Source organism: Oratosquilla oratoria, chromosome 3 (assembly GCF_046742065.1).
Source record: "Oratosquilla oratoria isolate Oo_2021 chromosome 3, ASM4674206v1, whole genome shotgun sequence".
Taxonomy (NCBI): Eukaryota; Metazoa; Arthropoda; class Malacostraca; order Stomatopoda; family Squillidae; genus Oratosquilla; species Oratosquilla oratoria.
In genome coordinates, this window is record NC_134779.1 from 53,015,493 (window position 1) to 53,036,122 (window position 20,630).

Genomic DNA, 20,630 nt, shown 5'->3' on the forward strand with positions numbered 1-20,630 from the left:
CATCTATTTCTCCTCCTCTTCCTCAACTTTTCCATCCTCCACATCTTCCTCATATTCTTCTTACTATTCTTCCTCCTTCCCATAGTCTTCCTCCCGTTCTCCTCCTCTTTCTCCTCCTCCTCCTCTTCCTCCACATCTTCCTCCTCGCCCTCCGTATCTTCCTCATATTCTTTTTCTCCTTCCCCTAATCCTCCTCTTCGTCTTCCTTCCCCTTTCTCCTCCTCCATCTCTTCCTCCTCTTTCTCTTCCTCCTCCTCCTTTCCCTCTCTTCCGGCGCATCTTCCTCATATTCTCATTCCTCTTCCTTCCCTAATCCTCCTCCTTGTTTTCCTACCCCTTCTCCTCCTCCACATTTTCTTCCTCCTCCTCCCCTCCTCCATTATCCTTTGCTCCCTATTCCACCCTAATGAACGCCTGAATCCTCATCCCTCAACCTTCAAAGTCTTTCTTCGCTTCATGTTTTGCTCGTTAGTTAGGCAGGAACCTACGCTACGGTCTAATTAGTCCAATTTGGTATTCCTTTGGTCCACTTTTGGTCCACTTTTGGTCCACCTTTCATCCACTTTTCAACGTCGGACTCGCATGTGCTCACACACAACCTCCGAAGGCTGTTTTTCCATCCTGTCACTTTCCTTTTTCCACTCCTTCCCGACTAAACACCTCCTCCATCCTCCTCCTCCTCCACCTTCTCCTCCTCTTCTCACTCCTGGTTCTCCTGCTTTCTCCTCTTATTCCTGGTCCTCCTCGTCCTCGTCCTCGTCCTCTTCCTCCTGGTCCTCCTCGTCCTCCTCCTCGTATTCCTGGTGGTCCTCCTCCTCCTCCTCCTCCTGATCCTCCTCTTGGTCCTGGTCTTCCTCCTCCTCCTCCTCTTACTTCTGGTCCTCCTCCTCCTCCTGGTCCTCCTTTTACTCCTGATCCTTCTCCTTCTCGTCCTCCTCCTCTTCTCACTCTTGGTTCTCCTGCTCTTTCTCCTGTTATTCCTGGTCCTCCTCGTCCTCCTCCTCCTGGTCCTCCTCGTCCTCCTCCTCCTCCTCTTCCTGGTCCTCCTCTTGGTCCTGGTCTTCCTCGTCCTCCTCCTCTTACTTCTGGTCCTCCTCCTGGTCCTCCTTTTACTCCTGATCCTTCTCCTTCTCGTCCTCCTCCTTCTCCTCCTCTTCCTCCTCCTCCTCCACCACCACCTCCTTACCCTCCTCCTCCTCCTCCTGGTCCTCTTCCTCTATATCCTCCTGCCCAACCTCTCCTATCTAGCCTCACCTCCTCCTTCCCCACCTGCTCCTGTTTATCCTCGCCTCCCCCATTCTCCTCCTCCTCCTCCTCCTCCACCTACTCCTGGTCCTCCTCTCTCGTTCCTGGTCCTCCTTCTTCTCGTCCTCCTCCTCTTCCTCCTCTTCCTCTTCCTCCGCGCCTGTGATGGTGTTTTCGAATCGTTCAGACTTCGTCACAGTTTCACGTTTGTGGTTCATCCATTTACGATCGCTTTCCAAAATTCAAGGCGGATGGCCTCAATGAGCTCTAGATCTTCTTAAATTCTTCGTTTCTTATTTCTTCTTTTTCACATTTTTCTTTTCGTTCTTTTCCTTCATATCATTTTCTTGAGAGAGAGAGAGAGAGAGAGAGAGAGAGAGAGAGAGAGAGAGAGAGAGAGAGAGAGAGAGAGAGAGAGAGAGAGAGAGAGAGAGAGAGAGAGAGAGAGAGAGAGAGAGAGAGAGAGAGAGAGAGAGAGAGAGAGAGAGAGAGAGAGAGAGAGAGAGAGAGAGAGAGAGAGAGAGAGAGAGATTGTTCACTCAAACGACCTCCCCACACCAAACCCAAAGCCCATCAACATCACCACCCAAGCTCTGCTGATGACGTAACAACAACAACAACAGCCGAACACCGCAAACAAAAAATACCTGCCAAAAGGAACACACAAATTGACCTCAACAATCTAGAAATTTGTTTTTGACACAACTGTAACTCTCGTTGACCCGGGTCTAAGACCGCAAGTACCAGCTCCAAGTTAACTTAGCTAACGGCAAGTGTTAACTCTAGGATAGTTAGGAGGCTAGTTAAGTAACTCTCCGTTAACATTAGGCAAGTCGAGGGGGTAGTTTACATGTCCATAGCACTAGCGTCTACTAAACTAGCCCCGTCTTAACGAGGCTTTTCAAGTTACCAGTGGCGCTGATCGCTCAAACCGCCACGAGCCAAAGAAACAGCCAACAGGCAAATAAAACGGACAATTCGTCACGGCAGACAATCAACCAATCCACTGTTACCTCGAGTTTCACTTGATAAAAAGCCCGCAGCCCCACCGTGGCTGACAACGGTCCTTGGATTCTTTCACAGATTTCTCTGGGGGGGGAACTTGGGACTGCTGTGTTGTGTGAAGGTGTGAGACTCTTTCTACATAGCCTCTACGCTCCAAAGAGTCCGTTTAGGGTGGGACAGAAGCGGGAATTCCCCTGAGTGCGACGTTGCCAATTTGACCAGTCATCTGTGACCCAGAGAGACCTCGGTGTGGCAACATGGGCGCTGTTGCCACGTGTCATAGAATTTATTCAATTTGTTGTTATTGTCCTCAGAAGTGATACTCATTGTACCATACAACATTCTTTGCTATATACAGACTATAACAAAATAAAATAGCACATAGATGGGAAATGAGAGAGAGAGAGAGAGAGAGAGAGAGAGAGAGAGAGAGAGAGAGAGAGAGAGAGAGAGAGAGAGAGAGAGAGAGAGAGAGAGAGAGAGAGAGAGAGAGAGAGAGAGAGGCATGTACTAGGGTTTATTTGGCATACTGGCCACGGCGTATGCCACGCAGGGCCCTCACATGGGGGGGTGGGGGTCATATGCCCTGGGGCGACACATTTAGGGGGGGGCATATCTAGTCTGGACATGCCTCCCACAAGGCTGACAAAATAATTATAATAAAAAAAAGGTCAGAGGAGCTCTGAATATTTTATCGTAATATACGAATTTTGCGTTAGAATAGCATTTTTAAAATGTGTTTAATTATTTCGCGAGCCAAAAGCTATAATAGGCAGTAAGAGAAGGTGGAGACGGGACGGGAATTGGTGATGGGGGAGGAGGGGGGAAGGACTATATATCAAAGTGGATGGAAGAGGAGAACACTCGCCAGTTGTAAGAGGCTGGTAGATAAAGGTAGACAAGTAAGGTAGATAGAGGAGTAGGTGGTGGGAATTTCATTTTCATGAGTTAGTTTGGTAAACAATAGCCGCGAAGGAGTTGCATAATCTCGCTCCTCATCTTAAAGTTTATAAATAACCACTAGGGACCAGATTTTAATGCTGATGTGACAATATGTAAACTAACCAATTCATGCATTGATATCGTGATTGCTTGAGTAAGCAGTATTGCTTATGACGTTTGTAACAGTCTTTCTGATTAGAGAAAAGGTGGAGAAAAGTTTATTAATTCATGGGAGTAATGTCACGCCCTTAGGGGAGGCACTTTTAGTTGTAACAGTAAAGATCACTGAACTAAGAAAGTCGTGACGTCGGTGCAGAGGTGGCGTAGGAAGTAAATTGAGGACCCCAGTGGGGGGGGGGGGTCCTTTGGTGTAAATTGACAATCCAAGTGTAATATTATTCGGGAAGAAAAGAAGAAAAAATTTACCTCCGTTTAGTGCACCACATAAAGAAACATTACTTACTTCCTACAGAAAGATATGGCGAAAGACATACTTAAGACAGTGATGAAAAGAAAGTTGAAAGTGAAAGAAGAAATACAAAACCACAGAAGGGAACAGTAAACAGAATTAAACCAGTAGTTACGGAGGGTGACGTACGCGGGTTAAACCAGTGGTTAGCTCTCCATGTGTGAAAAAGAGTGAAAAATATAGTTCAAGGTGACAGAGAGAGATCTTGGGCTCAGTGCGGAGACCGAGTTTTAACCCCTCACGGTCTCCTGATGTTGGTGAAATGGACAGAAATCCTAAAACACTTTAAATGAAAGAAATCCATATAAACCTCACATATAACACAGACATTACTTTCAAACTCCACACGCAACGAGGACAAATTAAAAAGAAATATATATTTTTTAGAACACTGATTCGCTGGCCGAGCGGGTTAGAGCGTCGCTACTTGCGGCGGAGTTCAAGAGCCCTGCCACTAGCAAGTTGGACCAAGGGCATGGTTCATTAAACTCCACGCTACAACGTCCCCTGTAAGGGGCACCGTCCTAGCCTCCTGATAGGGGGAGTTCGCGACGTTAAACCGAATCAGAACATTGGCAGTCAAATAGCTGAAGGAAAAGTGGCAGCAGGTATGAAAGGGGTCAGTACCACACGGATTACAAAGGATTACAGAGGAGCATGTCGACAGGAGACCTTTTGGGCCATAACTAGGCCGGATGCAAAAAGATAAAGATATATATAATAATAATAATGATAAATGAATAAATAAGAATTGAAATAATATAAATAATAATAGATAAAATAGAATCGCCCGGCGGCAGCCTGTCTAAATGATAAATCACATTTTACGTCATTATGACCTTGATTTTTGACCTAGATCTAAGATAATTGATAGTGTTCATCCTTTGAACGATCTTTATAAAGGTACCATAGTATTATTATGATCAAAGCAAGTTATGAGGCCATAACGTGCATGACAACGCTACAGACAAATGGAACAAAGTAACATAGTTGTCTACAGTATTTTCGACAACTAACAAACGTCTAACGCAGTAGTTTCCAGACTTTTCCAGGATGGTGCTTCCTTTGGCTTCCAGGCGTATTTCTAGCGCCCTCCCCCCTCATACACACATGGAAACACTTTTTTCTGATTTCGGACTACGTAATAAAACTATGCGTCCGTTTAAAAATCTTCAATCACTTTTATCCTCTATAACAGGGGTTCTTAATCTGGTGCTCGCGAGCACCATGGTGCTTCTATGGTTTTAGACGGTGCTCTCCGCAGATCCCTAAAGTAGTGCTCGCGAGCACTAAGATTAATATTAAGACATGGGACTTTCGTGCGCAGAAAATGTTTTATGACGTGGTGCTGAAATTTCTCCAAGTCATGAATTTTGCTTTTATACGGTAGTTATTAGTAATTACCTTTAGTTGGTAATTACTAATAACTACCGTATTAGAACCATGCTCGTCGTCAAATGGTCGAACTTGTGAAAGTCCAAGAACAAACTCGCGCGAACAAGACTTGCCAGTTCCTCTAAATTTCATCACTTGAGATAACACGATGACCAATCAAAGCAGTTAAGTTTCCCGTCATGACCAAATATGGTAAACGATCGACCGTCGTTTCCTAATCAATCAGTATCAGTCAGGGTTGCCACTTTGGATATTTTATATCCTGATCTAGAGGTTTTTCATAGCGTCTAGAATTCTAGATACAAATTTTGGTCATTTGATATTAGATATATATCTGGTGGACTTAAAAATAAATTGAGATATTTCTAGATATTTTTTCAAATGTTTTGCCAATATTTATTATTATCGTATTAGATTAGTATCTACTGGGTTTTGAATGTACATATATCAGTTACAAATATTTCATATTAAAAATACTAAATTAATAACACATTTTGTAACGAGTTTAGCAAAATATTTTTGATCACTTGTATAAACATCGAAGCGTTTTTGCCGCTAGTAGTATAAAAGTACTGGAAACGACTAAAAACGTTTTCATACGTTTGATGACGCAATCACCCCGCATCATTGGGATTGGCACCCAGTTAGTGAAATGCAGTGACTGCGTGTGCATCCGCCAAATCTGAATTATTAAGAAAGTGCCGGTTGTGTTTATATACTTAACTTCTAAAGCCCTTCCCCAAAATGGACAAGTTTTTAAAACGCAAGCAGTCGCCGGAGAACTTCCAACAGTGTTGCCACTTACAGGTAGGACAACTGAAAAGAACGTGTCTGATGTTCTTGTGAAGTTTCTCACGAGTAAACTAGTTTCTATTGTTACTGATGGTGCTTCTTCCATGGTTGGTGAAAATAAAGGTCTCATTGCCTATTTAAAAACAGATGACGGAATCCCTGCTTTTGTTTATTACACGTTGAGGTGTTGTGTAGCAGACTGAAAAGTTAGACAAAACTCGTAGATTACCTGGAAGAACTGACAAGGGTCATAAACTTTTTAACTTCAAAGCCCCTGAATAAACAGTTTTTGAAAGCAATCCTTGAAGATTTGCAAGCTTTCCACCCTGAACTTATTGTTCTTGCTGAAATTCGTTGACTTAGTCATGGTCGAGCATTAGCGAGAATGTGGGGAGTCTTTGAAGTCCTTTTTGATGGAACACAAGAGCGACAGTGTTTTTCCTGACATTTTTACCGATGAATTTAAACTGACTTTTTCTTCCTAGTTTGATCTTTTTCATCACCTGAATGTGTTGAATTTAAAATTGCAAGGGAGGCACAGCAGTGTCTGGGTGTTGTATGAACAATTAGCAGGGTTTCAAACCAAACTTCAACTTTTCCCTTCCCAAATACAGAAAAGCAATTTTCTTCATTTCCCAGAACTACAGAAGTGTTTGAGTGAAACGAAGAATGGATGTTGCCCATCATATGTTGAAAGCGCTCTAACAAATCTTATGACAGAATTTCAAGAGAGGTTTGTCTTTATGAAGGAACAGGAAACCAGATTCCAGTTATATTCTCAGCCTTTCAACTTTCCAGTAGAAGTCGTCTCCAAAATATTCCAACTTCAAGGAAGAGTAGCAGTAGAACTTGAGCTTGCGGATATGCAGTCGTCCATATCTATGAAGCACTTCTTCCAGAAAGAAGATATTTGTTCGTGTTGGGTATCAAGCGACTGTCAGAGACTAGCACCTACAGTACATTGCAAAAGGAGCCTTTTAAAATGCTGTCAATGTTTGGAACGACTTACATTTGCCAGAGTGCATTCTATCTTCTCAATAATATTAAAAACGAAAAAAGGCTAAACTAACATTAGAACATTTGGAAGAAAGTCTTCGATTGGCTCTTCATGAAGGACACTTGTGTGTGTGTGTGTGTGTGTGTGTACGAGTATCTGTTCATATGAGATAATTTTGGCCAATGACATACAAAGTTAAGGATCACGTTAAAAATTCATAGGTTAGAATTTTACTTTTATAATTATCATTCAGTCCTATGTTTTACATATTTCATTTTTGTTTTCATTACTCATAAACTATTTTTTTATTTCACTAGTGTAGTACACTTCTTTATAAAAGAATTTTTTATCATATATTACGCGTCCGTTGAAAAACGTAACTCACCAGGTGCGGTTCAGAGGGTCCTCGCTTGATCCGAGTTTCTTTGCTTCAGTGCTCAGATAGGAAGGTCAAGAACCTCTGCTTTATAAACTATATGCGCGTCCCTGTACCTTAATGTTTATAACATATATTTTGTCGTTCAGTTAAAAAAAAAATAATAATAAAAATAATAAATAAATAAATAAATAATTATTAATTGCTCCTAATGCCATCTTGTCAGCCCCCCCCCCCAGATCTTTCCCCCTCCCACTTTCGACAACCAAAGAGACAGCATCAACACCCATTCTATATGTACAAGCTAAAGGAAATCGCCTGAAGCTGGCCTGAATAAACTCAATAAAGCGTGACAACAAACCGAAGAGGCTAAAGCAGCGAAATGTTATCTTCCCGGTTTTTTTTTTTTTTTTTTTTTTTTTTTTTTTTTTTTTTTTTTTTTTTTTTTTTTTTTTTTTTTTTTTTTTTTTTGAGAACCCGACTCGCAAAGTGGTTTCCATCTACCTCCACATCAAACCTGAAGGAGAATAATTTTGTTTCTTCATTACTGTGGCAGACATGCACCATTGACTACATTCTTGTTGACGTCAGGCGATTTCATTCATTTCCATGGGATTTAAAAAAATCTTGACTGAGCCCCTCTCCCTTTCTCTTTCTCTCTCCCTTTCACTCTCTCTCTCTCCTTCCTTCTTTCTTTTTCTCCATCTCTCCCTCTTCCTCTTTCTCTTTCTCCCATTCTCTCTCTCTCTCTCTCTCTCTCTCTCTCTCTCTATCATTTCCCTCCTCTCTCTCTTACTATGACACACTCTTCATTTCATTCTGGATATCTCCAGACGATTCTGTCCATCGTCAATCTCTACCAACTCATTCCCGCTGTCTCCACGCGATTTCATTCATCTTAGGTCACGTCATCACTTCAGCGAGAGACGGGAGTGGGAAGGAGGGGGGGGGCGGTTCTGAGAGAAAAGGTAAACAGACTTTCTTAAAGAGATTTCCACTCAACTGCCGTGACGACATCAACCTGGACCAAATGCTGCAAACATCTGTCATGTGCATTCGTTTTTTCAACACAGGAACATGACGCACCAATATATATATATATATATATATATATATATATATATATATATATGTGTGTGTGTGTGTGTGTGTGTGTGCAGTGCCGTTTCTAGCTTTGTGGGGGCCCTAGGCAAGAGGCAGTTAGGGGCCCTCAAAAGTTAGAGAGCTAGACAGATTGGTATTTCATTTATACCTGTGAAGTTTGCCAAACAGTAATTAAACGATTTCTATATCTTTTGATGGTGTTAAAGGATGCAAGTAACTATTACACCATATTTATTTATTTAAACATTTATTTTAACTTAACATCACAGTCTCTGAATACAAACCACACTTCAAAATATTGGTAACTTAACATCACAGTCTCTGAATACAAACCACACTCCAAAATAGTAGTAACTTAACATCACAGTCTCTGAATACAAACCACCACCAACTGCATTGTATTGGGCTCAAAATCTCTGCTTTCTGGCTTTTTTTTTTACTAGCAAAATCATCAATGATATCTTCATACAACACGTCTTTCCCCACTTCATGGTTGATGCTGATTATTGCAAGACCACTGAGTCGCTCCTGCCCCATAGATGATCTTAAATAGGTCTTGATGAGTTTCAGCTTCGAAAAGCTCCTCTCTGCTGAGGCCACAGTCACAGGCAGAGTACAGGCAATTCTCAGTGCAACCCACAGATTGGGATACAATTCCTCAAAATGTTTTTTGTGGATAAAGGTGAGGAGCTCAAGAGCAGTCATTTCGTCTGAGGGCAAACTTGGTAAGTGTTTAACTTCCATAGCCAGTTCCTTTCCATCAATGTCACTTTCATTTCCAGAGGTTAATGTCTTGCATAGTTTGTCACACTGGTTGTTCAATGACTGATCATCCAGTTTCTGGAAATTGAGCAGCACTCCAAATTGGTCTCTTACTTCACTCAGAGTTTTAAATCTATCAGTTAAGGATTGAATGGTAGTGTCAACAACAACATTAAAGAATGTTATTTCTAGCCTCTTCATTGCAGATCTCATCTGCGGCCTCATAAGCAAAGTGTCTTTTTGTACTTCTTAATCTCTTTTCTTTGAGTACAGCCTCTACATTCATTTCCTCACACATATCTTTAGCAGAGACTTGAGCTGAAGTGAATCCAATTCTTCTGTAGTTAGTCAGAGATGTTTTCGCTTTAGTAAGGAGGTCAACTGCCACATCAAGCTGCATTTTAGGAGACTGCAGGAGCTTACTGACATGGTTCACAATGTGTAGAATGTCATACCATATGACTGTGCAAATGATAAATCGGTATGACCCCACCTCTTCTGCCAGACTTTGGGCTTCAACCTTGGTCAGAGGATCAGACACTTCCCTGACCTTCAACAAAGCTTCCCTTATATTAGAGGCCTGATACCGCACAGCTTCTATGCTATTAATACGGCTCTCCCATCTTGTGTCACTCCAGGTCTTGAGTGCAACAGTGACATAATCTTTTAGGATTGCCCATCTTTGTGGTGAGGCTGAAAATAGGTTGTACAGTTTCTAAACAGTGCCGAAATAGCTAGTGGCATCTATTGAAGCTGTTGCTGCATCAGATATCATCAAGTTTAGGGAATGTGCTCCACATGGAACATAGAGTGCACGAGGGTTCTTCTCAAGAAGTCTGGCTTGAACTCCTTTGTTTCTCCCTTTCATGTTGGCACCATTATCATATGATTGTCCTCTGCAATCTTCAAGGAGAATATTCAGTTCCGTCAGTTTCTTTATAATTAGAGATGACAAACCAAGACCTGTTGTTTCAGAAGCTACAAGGAACCCCATAAAATGTTCCTTAATTTCTGGTTTCTTGTCCATTTTGACAGTCCTTATGACGACTGACATCTGTTCTTGATGGTTTACATCGGGAGTACAGTCCAAAATAATTGAATAATATTTGGACTGTTTAACTTCAGTCACCATTGTGTCCATTATTTTAGTACTGATTGAAGCAATAAGTTCATTTTGGATGATATTTCCAAGGTAGCTGGAATGACTGAACTGGCCACTCTCAACACGCTCAATGTGCTGCTTCATGACAGGATCAAATTTAGCAAGCAGCTCCACCTCTTTTAGAAAATTCCCATTATTCTGCTGGTGTAACGTGTTTGATGAACCTCTAAATGCAAGATTTCTCTCGGCTAAGGATTGGATAATGGCGATTAAGCGAGTCAGGACATTTCTCCAGCGCCTCTTTTCAGCCTCCAATAGTGTTCTTTCAGCTTGGTCTATTGTCTTTCCAGTTTGCAAACGGAGTTGTAAATCTTTCCAGGTTGCCATGTGCGCTATGTGTGCTGGACTGCTTTCATGACTTTTCAAAAGTGTGCCTATGTTTTTCCAGTCTGTCAGTCCTTCTGTCACTAACTTTTGTTCTTTGGTTGAAAATAATTTACAACAAAAGCAATAGAGAGCATTTTTTGTTTTTGAGTAGATAAGCCAAGTCCGCTTCATCTTTTCTCCATTAACCAATGTTCTACAAAAATAATGATAATGGAAACTTCTTCCGTCTTCTTTTTTTGGGAAATGTGAAATCAGAACTAATCTGAAATGGCCCTCTACCTACTGCATCCGTTCTAAATGCATCAGACAGAATGGTTGGCCAGTTAGCAGGATCTAGTGGTTTAGAATAAATGGGAGGCTGCTCAGAAGTAGATGATGCCTTCTGTGGTTCTGGGGAATGTGGTGGTCTTGGTGGCAGTACAGCTTCCTGGACAGATCCTGATGAATGTGATGGCACTGGAGCATCCTGTTCAGGAAGTTCAGAATATTCCTCTGGCTTGCTGTCTGGAGCTCCAATATATTTTAGAATTGATCCTGCAAAATTACAAATTTCCTTAGATGATTAGGCGTTAGTCTAAAATAATACTCACCATTCAGAAAACATAATAAAACCAAACTTTAATATGTTTCTTTAAATTATTAAATAAACGATAATGAATTACCTTTTTCTTTTGACCATTTTTCTTCGTCAAATTTCTTTTTCTTTCGTTTCTCTGCTCCGCTGAGATAAATTCGTTTTGATGCCATTACGGGAATGATGATTGGCGAGTCTTAGAGTCTAATGTAGGCCTAGCACAGAAATCTGTTAAGTGAAAACCTTATAAATACATGGAATCAATTTTACATACACGATATTCGAGTAGAATAAATATGATTATTTTTATCAGTGTAGGCCTAACACAGATATCTGTAAAGTGTAAACCTTTTAAATACCCCTTAATAAAAATAATTCTACATACACGAAATTCGGGTAGACCTGAAAGGTGAACAGATGGGTGATTGTTGAGCCTGTGGTTATCTTAATATTATATACGAACTAGAGAAACGGACCACACGACAAACGGAATAGAATTCATGTATTTCTGTCACTTCCTTTTGAGCTAACCTCGGTCCTGCCATCTAGTGTTTTTTTCATTAGGTAGGTGAAGTGAGAAAATAAATAATCATAATTTTGATAATAAAGAAATAAGCGAATAAATGAATAAGGGATTGGATAAAATATCGATACAAAATCAACAAAATTGAACATATGAACATATATGAACATTGAATATTGAAAAAGGTGGAAAAGGTAAACATTCCATAGAATACAAACATTTCCTATTGTGCATACAAATATAATAAAAGGAATTCCAACTTACAGTCACAGAACACACAAACTTACAAATTTACACTATCAGAAGCTAAGCATGAAGCGACCAAAGAGTAAACAAGAACGCTGGTGATGCCAATTCCAGTGACAAATAAAGCCAAACAATTGGACAAAGAATAGTAAGCTAATGGCCAAAAAGAGTTTGTAATTAACAATTAGTAACATCTGTAGCCATAAGCCCTAGCTTAGTGAACACATAAATGAATAAATAAAGCCAATTAATGCTTACCATATTATATCTTTAGATTAAATAAGATATAGGTGATTTTTAACAAGATAGTATTTTTAGCAGACGATCAAAACATTTCAAACAATAACAAACACTGCAAGAGGCGTGTTGTTTATTTGCGTCGGCGAGCGGGAGAGGCACAGGCTCATATTTGACCTTCGGTAGCGTTACCTAGCCATTGGGCCGGCCGGGGGCCCCCTGGTAGGTTGGGGGCCCTAGGCAATCGCCTATACCGCCTATAGCTAGAAACGGCCCTGTGTGTGTGTGTGTGTGTGTGTGTGTGTGTGTGTGTGTGTGTGTGTGTGTGTGTGTGTTTAAATATGAAATATGTGTATATCCATATTATATACATAATATATACATACATACATATACCAAAGGCTTTTTCCCCCTTACACGGGAGGTGGCCAAAAGAAAAAGGCATAGAAAACCACTCCCACCCATTCCATCCCCTACATACTCCACTCCCCTCCACCCTCATCCCTCCCTCTTATCTTGGCACCTCCTGGATGAAGGGTCATCCCTGCATCTTGTCCACTGCCCTGGTTCAGAAGCAGTGTCACAAGACATATCACATCCACAGCAAGGCCTCTTTATTAATTTGGCGACCCCCCCTCTCCGTCCCCTCGTGCGAAAAAGGTGAAGACGGGGAAAAATCCCTTTGGGCTGCGTCAATCTATTTCTCGTACATACTCCCTCACCCCCCCATCCCCCACTCACTACCCCTCATGCATCACAGCATCATCCATATACAACCCTTCTCCATTCACCCCTATCTTCTGTCCTCTCCCGTCCTTCCTCAACAGACATTCCTCTCTTTCGTAATGCCCCTTTTACCCCATCCATCCATCTCATCCTAGGACGCCCCCTCATATTCACTCCTTCCACACCTCTTTTACCAATATTTCTTCACTCATTCTTTCCATGTGTACAAACCATCCTACTATTTTTTCATCAACCCTATCTCCCGACTCCATTTCCACCCCTGTTCTCCTCCTCACCTCCTCATTTCTCACTCTATCTAGCCTTAGTAACCCCTATCATACTTCTCAGGCATTTCATCTCAAACACATTCAAACTCCTCTCTTCCTCTCTTATGTTCCATATTTCTGACCCGTACAGTGTTGTCGGCACAATCACTCCTTCATACAATCTCCTCTTAGCATCCATTCCCAAATGTCTATTTCTCATTCCACTTTTTAATCCCCGAAGGCATTTACTCGCTTCTCTCAATCTGCATTCTACAAACTATTACAAAGGAGTAGCATGCCGACAGGAGACCTTTTGGTCCATAACTAGGTCGGATGCAAAAAAAAAATAATAATGATAAATAAATAAATAAACAAATAAATAAGAATTATAATAATATGAATATCAATAAATAAAACAAGTAAATAAATAAATGGGTAAAGTTAAATAATAAACATGTAAATAGTCAATGATAATAAATTGACAGATAAATAATGATTAATAATTAAAGAAATAATAATAAAGACAAATAATAACAAACAAATGAACAAATAATATAAAATAAATGATAGTCATTACAGCATCTTGCTTAGGTGTTTATCTAAATGATTCTTAAAGCTTCGAACTGAACTACATTGCACTGCCTTTGCAGGAAATTTATTCCATTCATTAACTACACGCTTGGCGATGTTGTTTCTACCCACTTCCAAATTAAATGTATTTCCTGACAGCTTCTTGTCGGATTCTCATTCAGTGTGAAAATTGTGTCACTTTTTATGTTGTCAATTCCCTTTAGAATCTTAAAGGCCTGTATCAAGTCACCTCTAAGCCTACGCTTTTTTAGGGAAAATAGATTCATATGTTTTAGTCGATTTTCGCATGATTTATTTTCTATATTTTAAATCAGTTTTGTGGCTCACCATTGTACTGTTTTTAATCTGCCAATGTCTTTAATAAGATTCGGTGACCATACGGAAACAGCATATTCCAAATGTGGAGGAACTAACGATTTATATAACTTGTTAATGGGAGATGGACTTTTGAAGTCAAAAGATTGCGCAATTAGTCCTAGAATTTGATTTGCTTTCTCAGAGGCTGAAATACACTGCTTAGATGATTTGAGATCGTTACTGATAACTACGCCGAGATCCTTTTCACTATCCACTTTTGTTAACGAATTTCCAAATAACTTGTAATCGTACTTACTGTTATTTTTACCTATGTGCATAACCTTGCATTTACTTATGTTAAATTTCATTAGCCACTTTTCAGACCATTGCTGTAGTTTATCTAAATCTTCTTAAATATTCCGCACAGTTTTGTATAATCACATTTTATCAGCAAATATGGAGACACTATATTTTAGTCCGTGGTCTATATCACTTATATATACGATGAACAGAAGTGGCCCAACAACGGGACCCTGAGGAACTCCACTCGTAACATTTTTCTCATCTAGAAGTTTTGCCATTTAGAGCAACTCTCTGTTTTCGATAATTCAACCAATTACTAGTCCAACTTAATAGGCTACCACTTATTCCGTGTGAGGTTAATTTAGTAAGTAGTTTCTCGCGGGGGACGGAATCAAAAGCTTTTGGAGAATCTAGATTTATCAAATAGGTATCATTTCTTTTGTCATAATTCGAGATGACTGTGTTGTAGAATTCGAGTTAGTCACACAAGAACGTTTCCGTCTGAATCCATGCTAGCTATCATTTATCAAAGTTACTTTCTAAATGATGTTCGATAGCATCTCTGATGACAAGTTTCCATCCTTTTTCCCACAATTGAAGTCAAGTTCACAGGTCTGTTGTTGTTTGGTTTCTTTTTGTCACTTTTTTTAATATGGGAGTAACGTTAGCAAGCTCTTGGGATATCTCCGGATATGACGGATTTCTTGAAAATAATTCCTAATGGAACAGCAATCTCATTTTTCATTTCCTTCAAGATTCTTGGATGCCAACCGTCAGGACTTGGTGTTTTATTAACTTTGAGTTTCTTTTATACAACTTTTAATTTTTTCTTGTTATATTCATTGTAGTAAGTAATCTCACAATAGACCTTTCACAGGTTTTAGATTGGAGTTCTTTTTGAGGTGTTTCGTTTACGAATACTGAGCTAAAACAATTGTTTAAAATATCACACATTCCTTCATTTGAATATTCAAGTTGACCGTCAGCAGATAATAGTGGGCCAATGTGATTTCTAACAGCCTTTTTATCTCTAATGTAACTATAGAATTCTTTGGGATTCTCTTTGGATTTTTCAGCGATATTCATTTCGTATTGTCGTTTTCACTCTTCTCACAGAGCGCAATCTTGAGAAGACGAATTTCCTCCTCACACATCCTGAGACGGTCCTCCAGGTTCACACAACCCTCAAAAGCCATTTCGCTCCTCCTACGTCAATACAAACGGCAGAGAAAATATAAATCAACAAAAGCTGTCACTAAATAAACTAAATACACGAAGCTTACTCTGCTTACCTTATACTATTACTCCTACCTTTGGAGTACAGTAACAGACTACTAATTTTATTGTAAATTACTAGAACACTACACTTTATCTTATACCTGTAACTGTACAACGCTATACGTATACAATTATAAAAAAAAACACAATCACTATTCGAAGTTATACTGTAAACTTCACAGGAAGTAATAAACTTGATAAGAGGTATTCGCTATATATATATATATATATATATATATATATATATATATATATATATGTAAATATGTATATGTATATACATACATACATATAATATATATATATATATATATATATTGAAATATGTAAGACAGATGAGTGGATGGGTGGTGAGATAAACACAGGGAACCGTTTAGGGATTTATTCTGACCTTTCGTCCTTACCAGGTACTCTGAAGAAGTCCTGGTAAGGACGAAACGTCAGAATAAATCCCTAAACGGTTCCCTGTGTTTATTTCACCACCCATTCACTCATATATATATATATCATATATACATATATATATATATGTATATATATATATATATATATATATATATATATATATATATATATATATATGCGAATAAATCACAAAACACGTGATTCACAAAATGTGTAATAAAGTCACTTGGAAAATAAAATGAAAGGTGACCAAACGTTTTCGTCTATTTAAGACGAAAACGATCGGTCACCTTTCATCATATTTTCCAAGTGGTTTTATTACACACACACACACACACACATATATATATATATATATATATATATATATATATATATATATATATATATATATATATATATATATATATATATGCGTCTATTAGTATAAGTGGGCAGCAAGTTTTCTTGTAGACATGTTCGATTGAAGACCAGAGCTAATTCTATATCCACTATCTTAGTGTTTTTCTCAATTTTCCGAATAGTTTGTTTGACCTCCCCTCAAGATACAAACTATTCGTAAATTTTAGGAAATCACTAAGAAGATAGTGGATATAGAATTAGCTCTGGTCTTCAATCGAACATATATGTATATATATACATATATATATATGTATATATATATATATATACATGTGTGTGTGTGTGTGTGTGTGTGTGTGTGTGTGTGTGTGTGTGTGTGTGTGTGTGTGTGTGTGTGTGTAAGCTTGTTTATGTACGCGTGTTTGTATATGTATACACGCGTAGCTGTAATCGGGCCACATATTGATTTAATGTCCGTTCCGAAAATAAAGGCCCACAAAAAATATGTACATAAACATACACTTCCTGGCCACAAATTGGCCGCGATGGTCCTCTTTACCTTTCATTCTCTCACATCAAAACAACAGAATGACGGACCACACGCCCCTTTTGTTTTGGTTCCTCGAGGTGCGACGTGACGTCACGGCTCCCCGGCACATAAATAGGGCGTCGGCGCGGCGCGCTTTCAGTGTGGCGCGCACTGCCGTAGGGTCCAGACAGAAAGCAATTCGCGGTCTTTCGGTGTTCTTCTTGACTCGGTGTGTTTAGAGAGGCCGTTGTCACGGCAACTCTGGTGATATTCGAATCAACTGTTCTCGTGGAGTCACATATAAGGTATGTTAAGAGCAATAAATTTTTACACATTTGCTTTAGAAAAAATAATACTAGTTAACGCTAAACTATCCTAGTCAACACTTAACTATCCTAGTTAACACTAGACTATCCTAGTTAACACTTAACTATCCTAGTTAACGCTAGACTAGAATAGTTAACGATAAGCTATCCTATTTAATGCTAAACCATCCTAATTAACGTTATACTATCCTAGTTAACGCTAAACTTTCCTAGTTAACGCTATACTATCCTAGTCAACGCTAAAATATCCCAGTTAACGCTTAACTATCATCATTAACGCTAAACTACCCTCATTAACGCTAAACAACGCTAAACTACCCTAATTAACGCTAAACAACGCTAAACTACCCTAATTAACGCTAAACGCTAAACTACCCTAATTAACGCTAAACAACGCTAAACTACCCTAATTAACGCTTATACAGTTTAGAGTAACAATGAACCCAATGACTCCACATAAGAGTGGATGAGACCCTAAGGCCTACACTAGGCAGTTCCATGTCCCTTGCCACCAGTCACCTCTATCCATAAAGTTACCTAACTTTGTCTTAAAACAACCAAGGTTACCAAGACTCAGAATACTATGAAATCACTTCCGAGCTAATATGAGAGAGAGTTTAATAACTGGAAATCTACTTAATGAATCCATGCAACAGTAGATGCCACAAATGCAAAACTTAGTATTTTATTTTATTTATTCATTTATTTATTTGTTTATTTATTCTATTTTTTTCATTTTTATTTATCTTTTTTTTTTTTTTTTTTTTTTTTTCTTTGGAGATGATGCATGACTCTGGTCCGTGGGGGTGTCGCGTAGGTCCTCCATACCCGCGCGGAGCCACAAATAACTACAATTACTAAAATATGTTGAAAAAAAAAACAATAAAATTTCGGCAATTGCAGAAGTAATCACTGAAGAAGTTTAACCGCTCAGTAACTCGAGTCGTACCCCCCCGCGGACCAGAGTCACGCATTGGAGGTTAATCTCCATTCAAATAGGAACGCTGGTCGCTGTTATACTTCTAATCTTCCTGCATCCTGTTAACCTCTTTACAATTGTATTCTCCTTGAACATTCATTGTCCTCATGGACAGAAGCGCTGGATACAACTAAAAATATCAATAAATAAAAAATAAAAATAAATAAAAAACGGGTCCTGTCAATCAGGCCCTTATTTCACCGACGCGCGTGACTGATCGACCATTTTCACGGAAAGCAGTCAACCCACCCGTGGGAATACCATGAACATGACCAGTTGAGTGAATCTAAACGCACGAGTTCAATGAACTTTTTTTTTCTGTAAAGGAGCTTAATAAAATCCTCTGTCGTAGCCTGACTATAAGAACACATGAATGAAGGAGACTGCAAGAGACCATAAGGCCTACACTAGGAGTTCTGTGTCACTTGCCACCTGTCATCCCAATCCATAAAGTTATCTTTCTCTAATAAAAATAGATAAATAAAATCTCAAGGGCGGGCACGTAGCTTTACATATTCTATTCTGTCTGACGGCAGGGGATTTTGTTCAGACATGAGCATGGCCTTCAGCTGAAAGGATTACATTCATACACATATACATGTGTGTGTGTGTGTGTGTGTGTGTGTGTGTGTGTGTGTGTGTGTGTGTGTGTGTGTGTGTGTGTGTGTGTGTGTGTGTGTTTGTTTACCTGATTGTAATATACACGAAAGGAGCAATGTTATTAACCCATTCAATTCATGTCAGCCGCTTGTGGTGTAGATACGAAAAACCGGATATGGTAGGCCTCGCGCCGGCCCGTACATCCGAATATCATCTGATGCGGCTTGACCGCGCGAGAACTGACGTCATATTTTTCTGGTGTTTGATCAAACATTTTGGTGATTTTTTGTTTTATTTGACCAAATGACAAGACATCTTGTCATCGGAGTTTAAAGGGTTAAGTCCCGTCTCCAACTCTTCAATCTGTCGTACCTGGCTTCACATTCCTGTATAGTTCCAACTTGGTTTATATCTCCTTATCTTTAAAATATCGTATCTACATTAATTTCATGTATTGCTCAAGTTTGGGCTCCTTCTAAGCTATTTCAAGCATTCTTGCAGCATTTAGACCATCTCTCTTAATCTATTCTCATGACCTAAAATGTGTGTGTGTGTGATTGTGCATATGCACGCATTCGTAAAATGATGTATACACATGCGCGTGTGTGCATGCATGCGCACGTGCGTGTGTGTGTGTGTGTGTGTGTGTGTGTGTGTGTGTGTGTGTGTGTGTGTGTGTGTGTGTGTGTGTGTGTGTGTGTGTGTGTGTGTGTGTGTGTGTGAACGAACTATTGGGCCCACTTTCTACATTCGATCTTTTCATCTTTCAAGCGACGTAGACCTCGTACCTCAAACACTCTGTTCGTTCCAAGGCGTGACCAGCAATAAAATAGTCTATCATTCTATTCTATTAAACGTATCAACAAGAAGGTGAGGAGCCTACGCCAGGAGGCGCTGAGTAGTTGCGGCCGAAGCCGTCACCATCGCCCCATTATGGGTTTGAACTATTGGGGCAGATAATTAAGTCACTGCTGGAAATCGGAGAGTAGTGCGGGATTCGAACCCGCGAGTAGGAAGCTATGAAACCCACAATTTTTTTCCGATTACTCCATCGGATTATGAAAAAAAATATCACTGTTATACGTCAGTTGTGACTTTAATTCAATAGTAGGCAACACACCCGTGGGAAATCCACGAAAATGACCAGCTGAGTTGTATTACACGTCTAGCATCGCGTATGACAAGCAGTCGTTACAATTCACATGATAGTGCAACAAGGTGAGACTGAGCATGAAATAATTTCCTTTTTTTATAGATATTCAATCATTTTCGCTATACATTTCCCAATGGCAAGATTACTAGTATATAGATGACGTCATCACTCTTTGAATTCTCGAAATTTTCAAAGAACTAAAGCTTGTATATCTCATTCCAGGTTCTCTCTCTCTCTCTCTCTCTCTCTCTCTCTCTCTCTCTCTCTCTCTCTCTCGTTATACAGTGTGCCCCCCCGTAAAAAGAAATATACTCTCTGAAATGTTTCATAATGTCAACTTTATCTGGGAAAATGGTGGTCATCAGTTTTCTTCGGTTTTCTAGTCTAGTCCCATTTGCGTGTGCGCAAATGTTCAAACCTGTGACTACGACGCGGATCAATGGATTCAACATTTCCAAAGCTTTCGAAGAGTTATCATAATGTTGTGACACCCTGTATGAACTACATTCTATGATATTAAATTCATGCACGCGTCTGACGACTGAGGAAAAAGGGGGTTGGACCCAAATATCGACAGCTTCAATACGGTTACCTAAAGCAAAGCTTAAGTTTTGACTTAGAGTTTAATTTGCAAATAATAAAAATAAATAAATAAATAAATAATAATAATAATAATTCT

General features: G+C 39.5%; 2 protein-coding genes across 4 annotated transcripts in view; one reads left to right on the forward strand and one right to left on the reverse strand.

Annotated features, from left to right (window-relative positions):
* Positions 1 to 8,555: 8,555 nt before the first annotated feature.
* LOC143022609 (zinc finger MYM-type protein 1-like) lies at positions 8,556 to 12,431 on the reverse strand. Of its 3 annotated transcripts, none has more exons than XM_076180914.1 (3): positions 12,178 to 12,431; positions 11,239 to 11,378; positions 8,556 to 11,110 (listed from the first exon to the last, which is right to left on the reverse strand). In XM_076180914.1, exon 3 carries the CDS (start codon positions 10,745 to 10,747, stop codon positions 9,803 to 9,805), a length of 945 nt encoding a protein of 314 aa, XP_076037029.1. In that variant the 5' UTR covers positions 10,748 to 11,110; positions 11,239 to 11,378; positions 12,178 to 12,431; the 3' UTR covers positions 8,556 to 9,802. The 3 variants fall into 3 exon arrangements, with proteins under 3 accessions (XP_076037029.1, XP_076037034.1, XP_076037023.1); XM_076180919.1 differs by lacking the exon at positions 12,178 to 12,431 and adding an exon at positions 11,536 to 12,166; XM_076180908.1 differs by lacking the exon at positions 12,178 to 12,431 and having other exon boundaries at positions 11,239 to 12,166.
* A 4,633-nt stretch (positions 12,432 to 17,064) lies between these two features.
* The window catches only part of LOC143022623 (prolyl 4-hydroxylase subunit alpha-1-like), a 104,311-nt gene continuing 100,745 nt past the window's right edge, over positions 17,065 to 20,630 (forward strand). The window contains exon 1 of the mRNA XM_076180926.1: positions 17,065 to 17,198. The gene's annotated coding sequence lies outside the window, so the exon portion shown is untranslated. The remainder of the gene's footprint in view (positions 17,199 to 20,630) is intronic.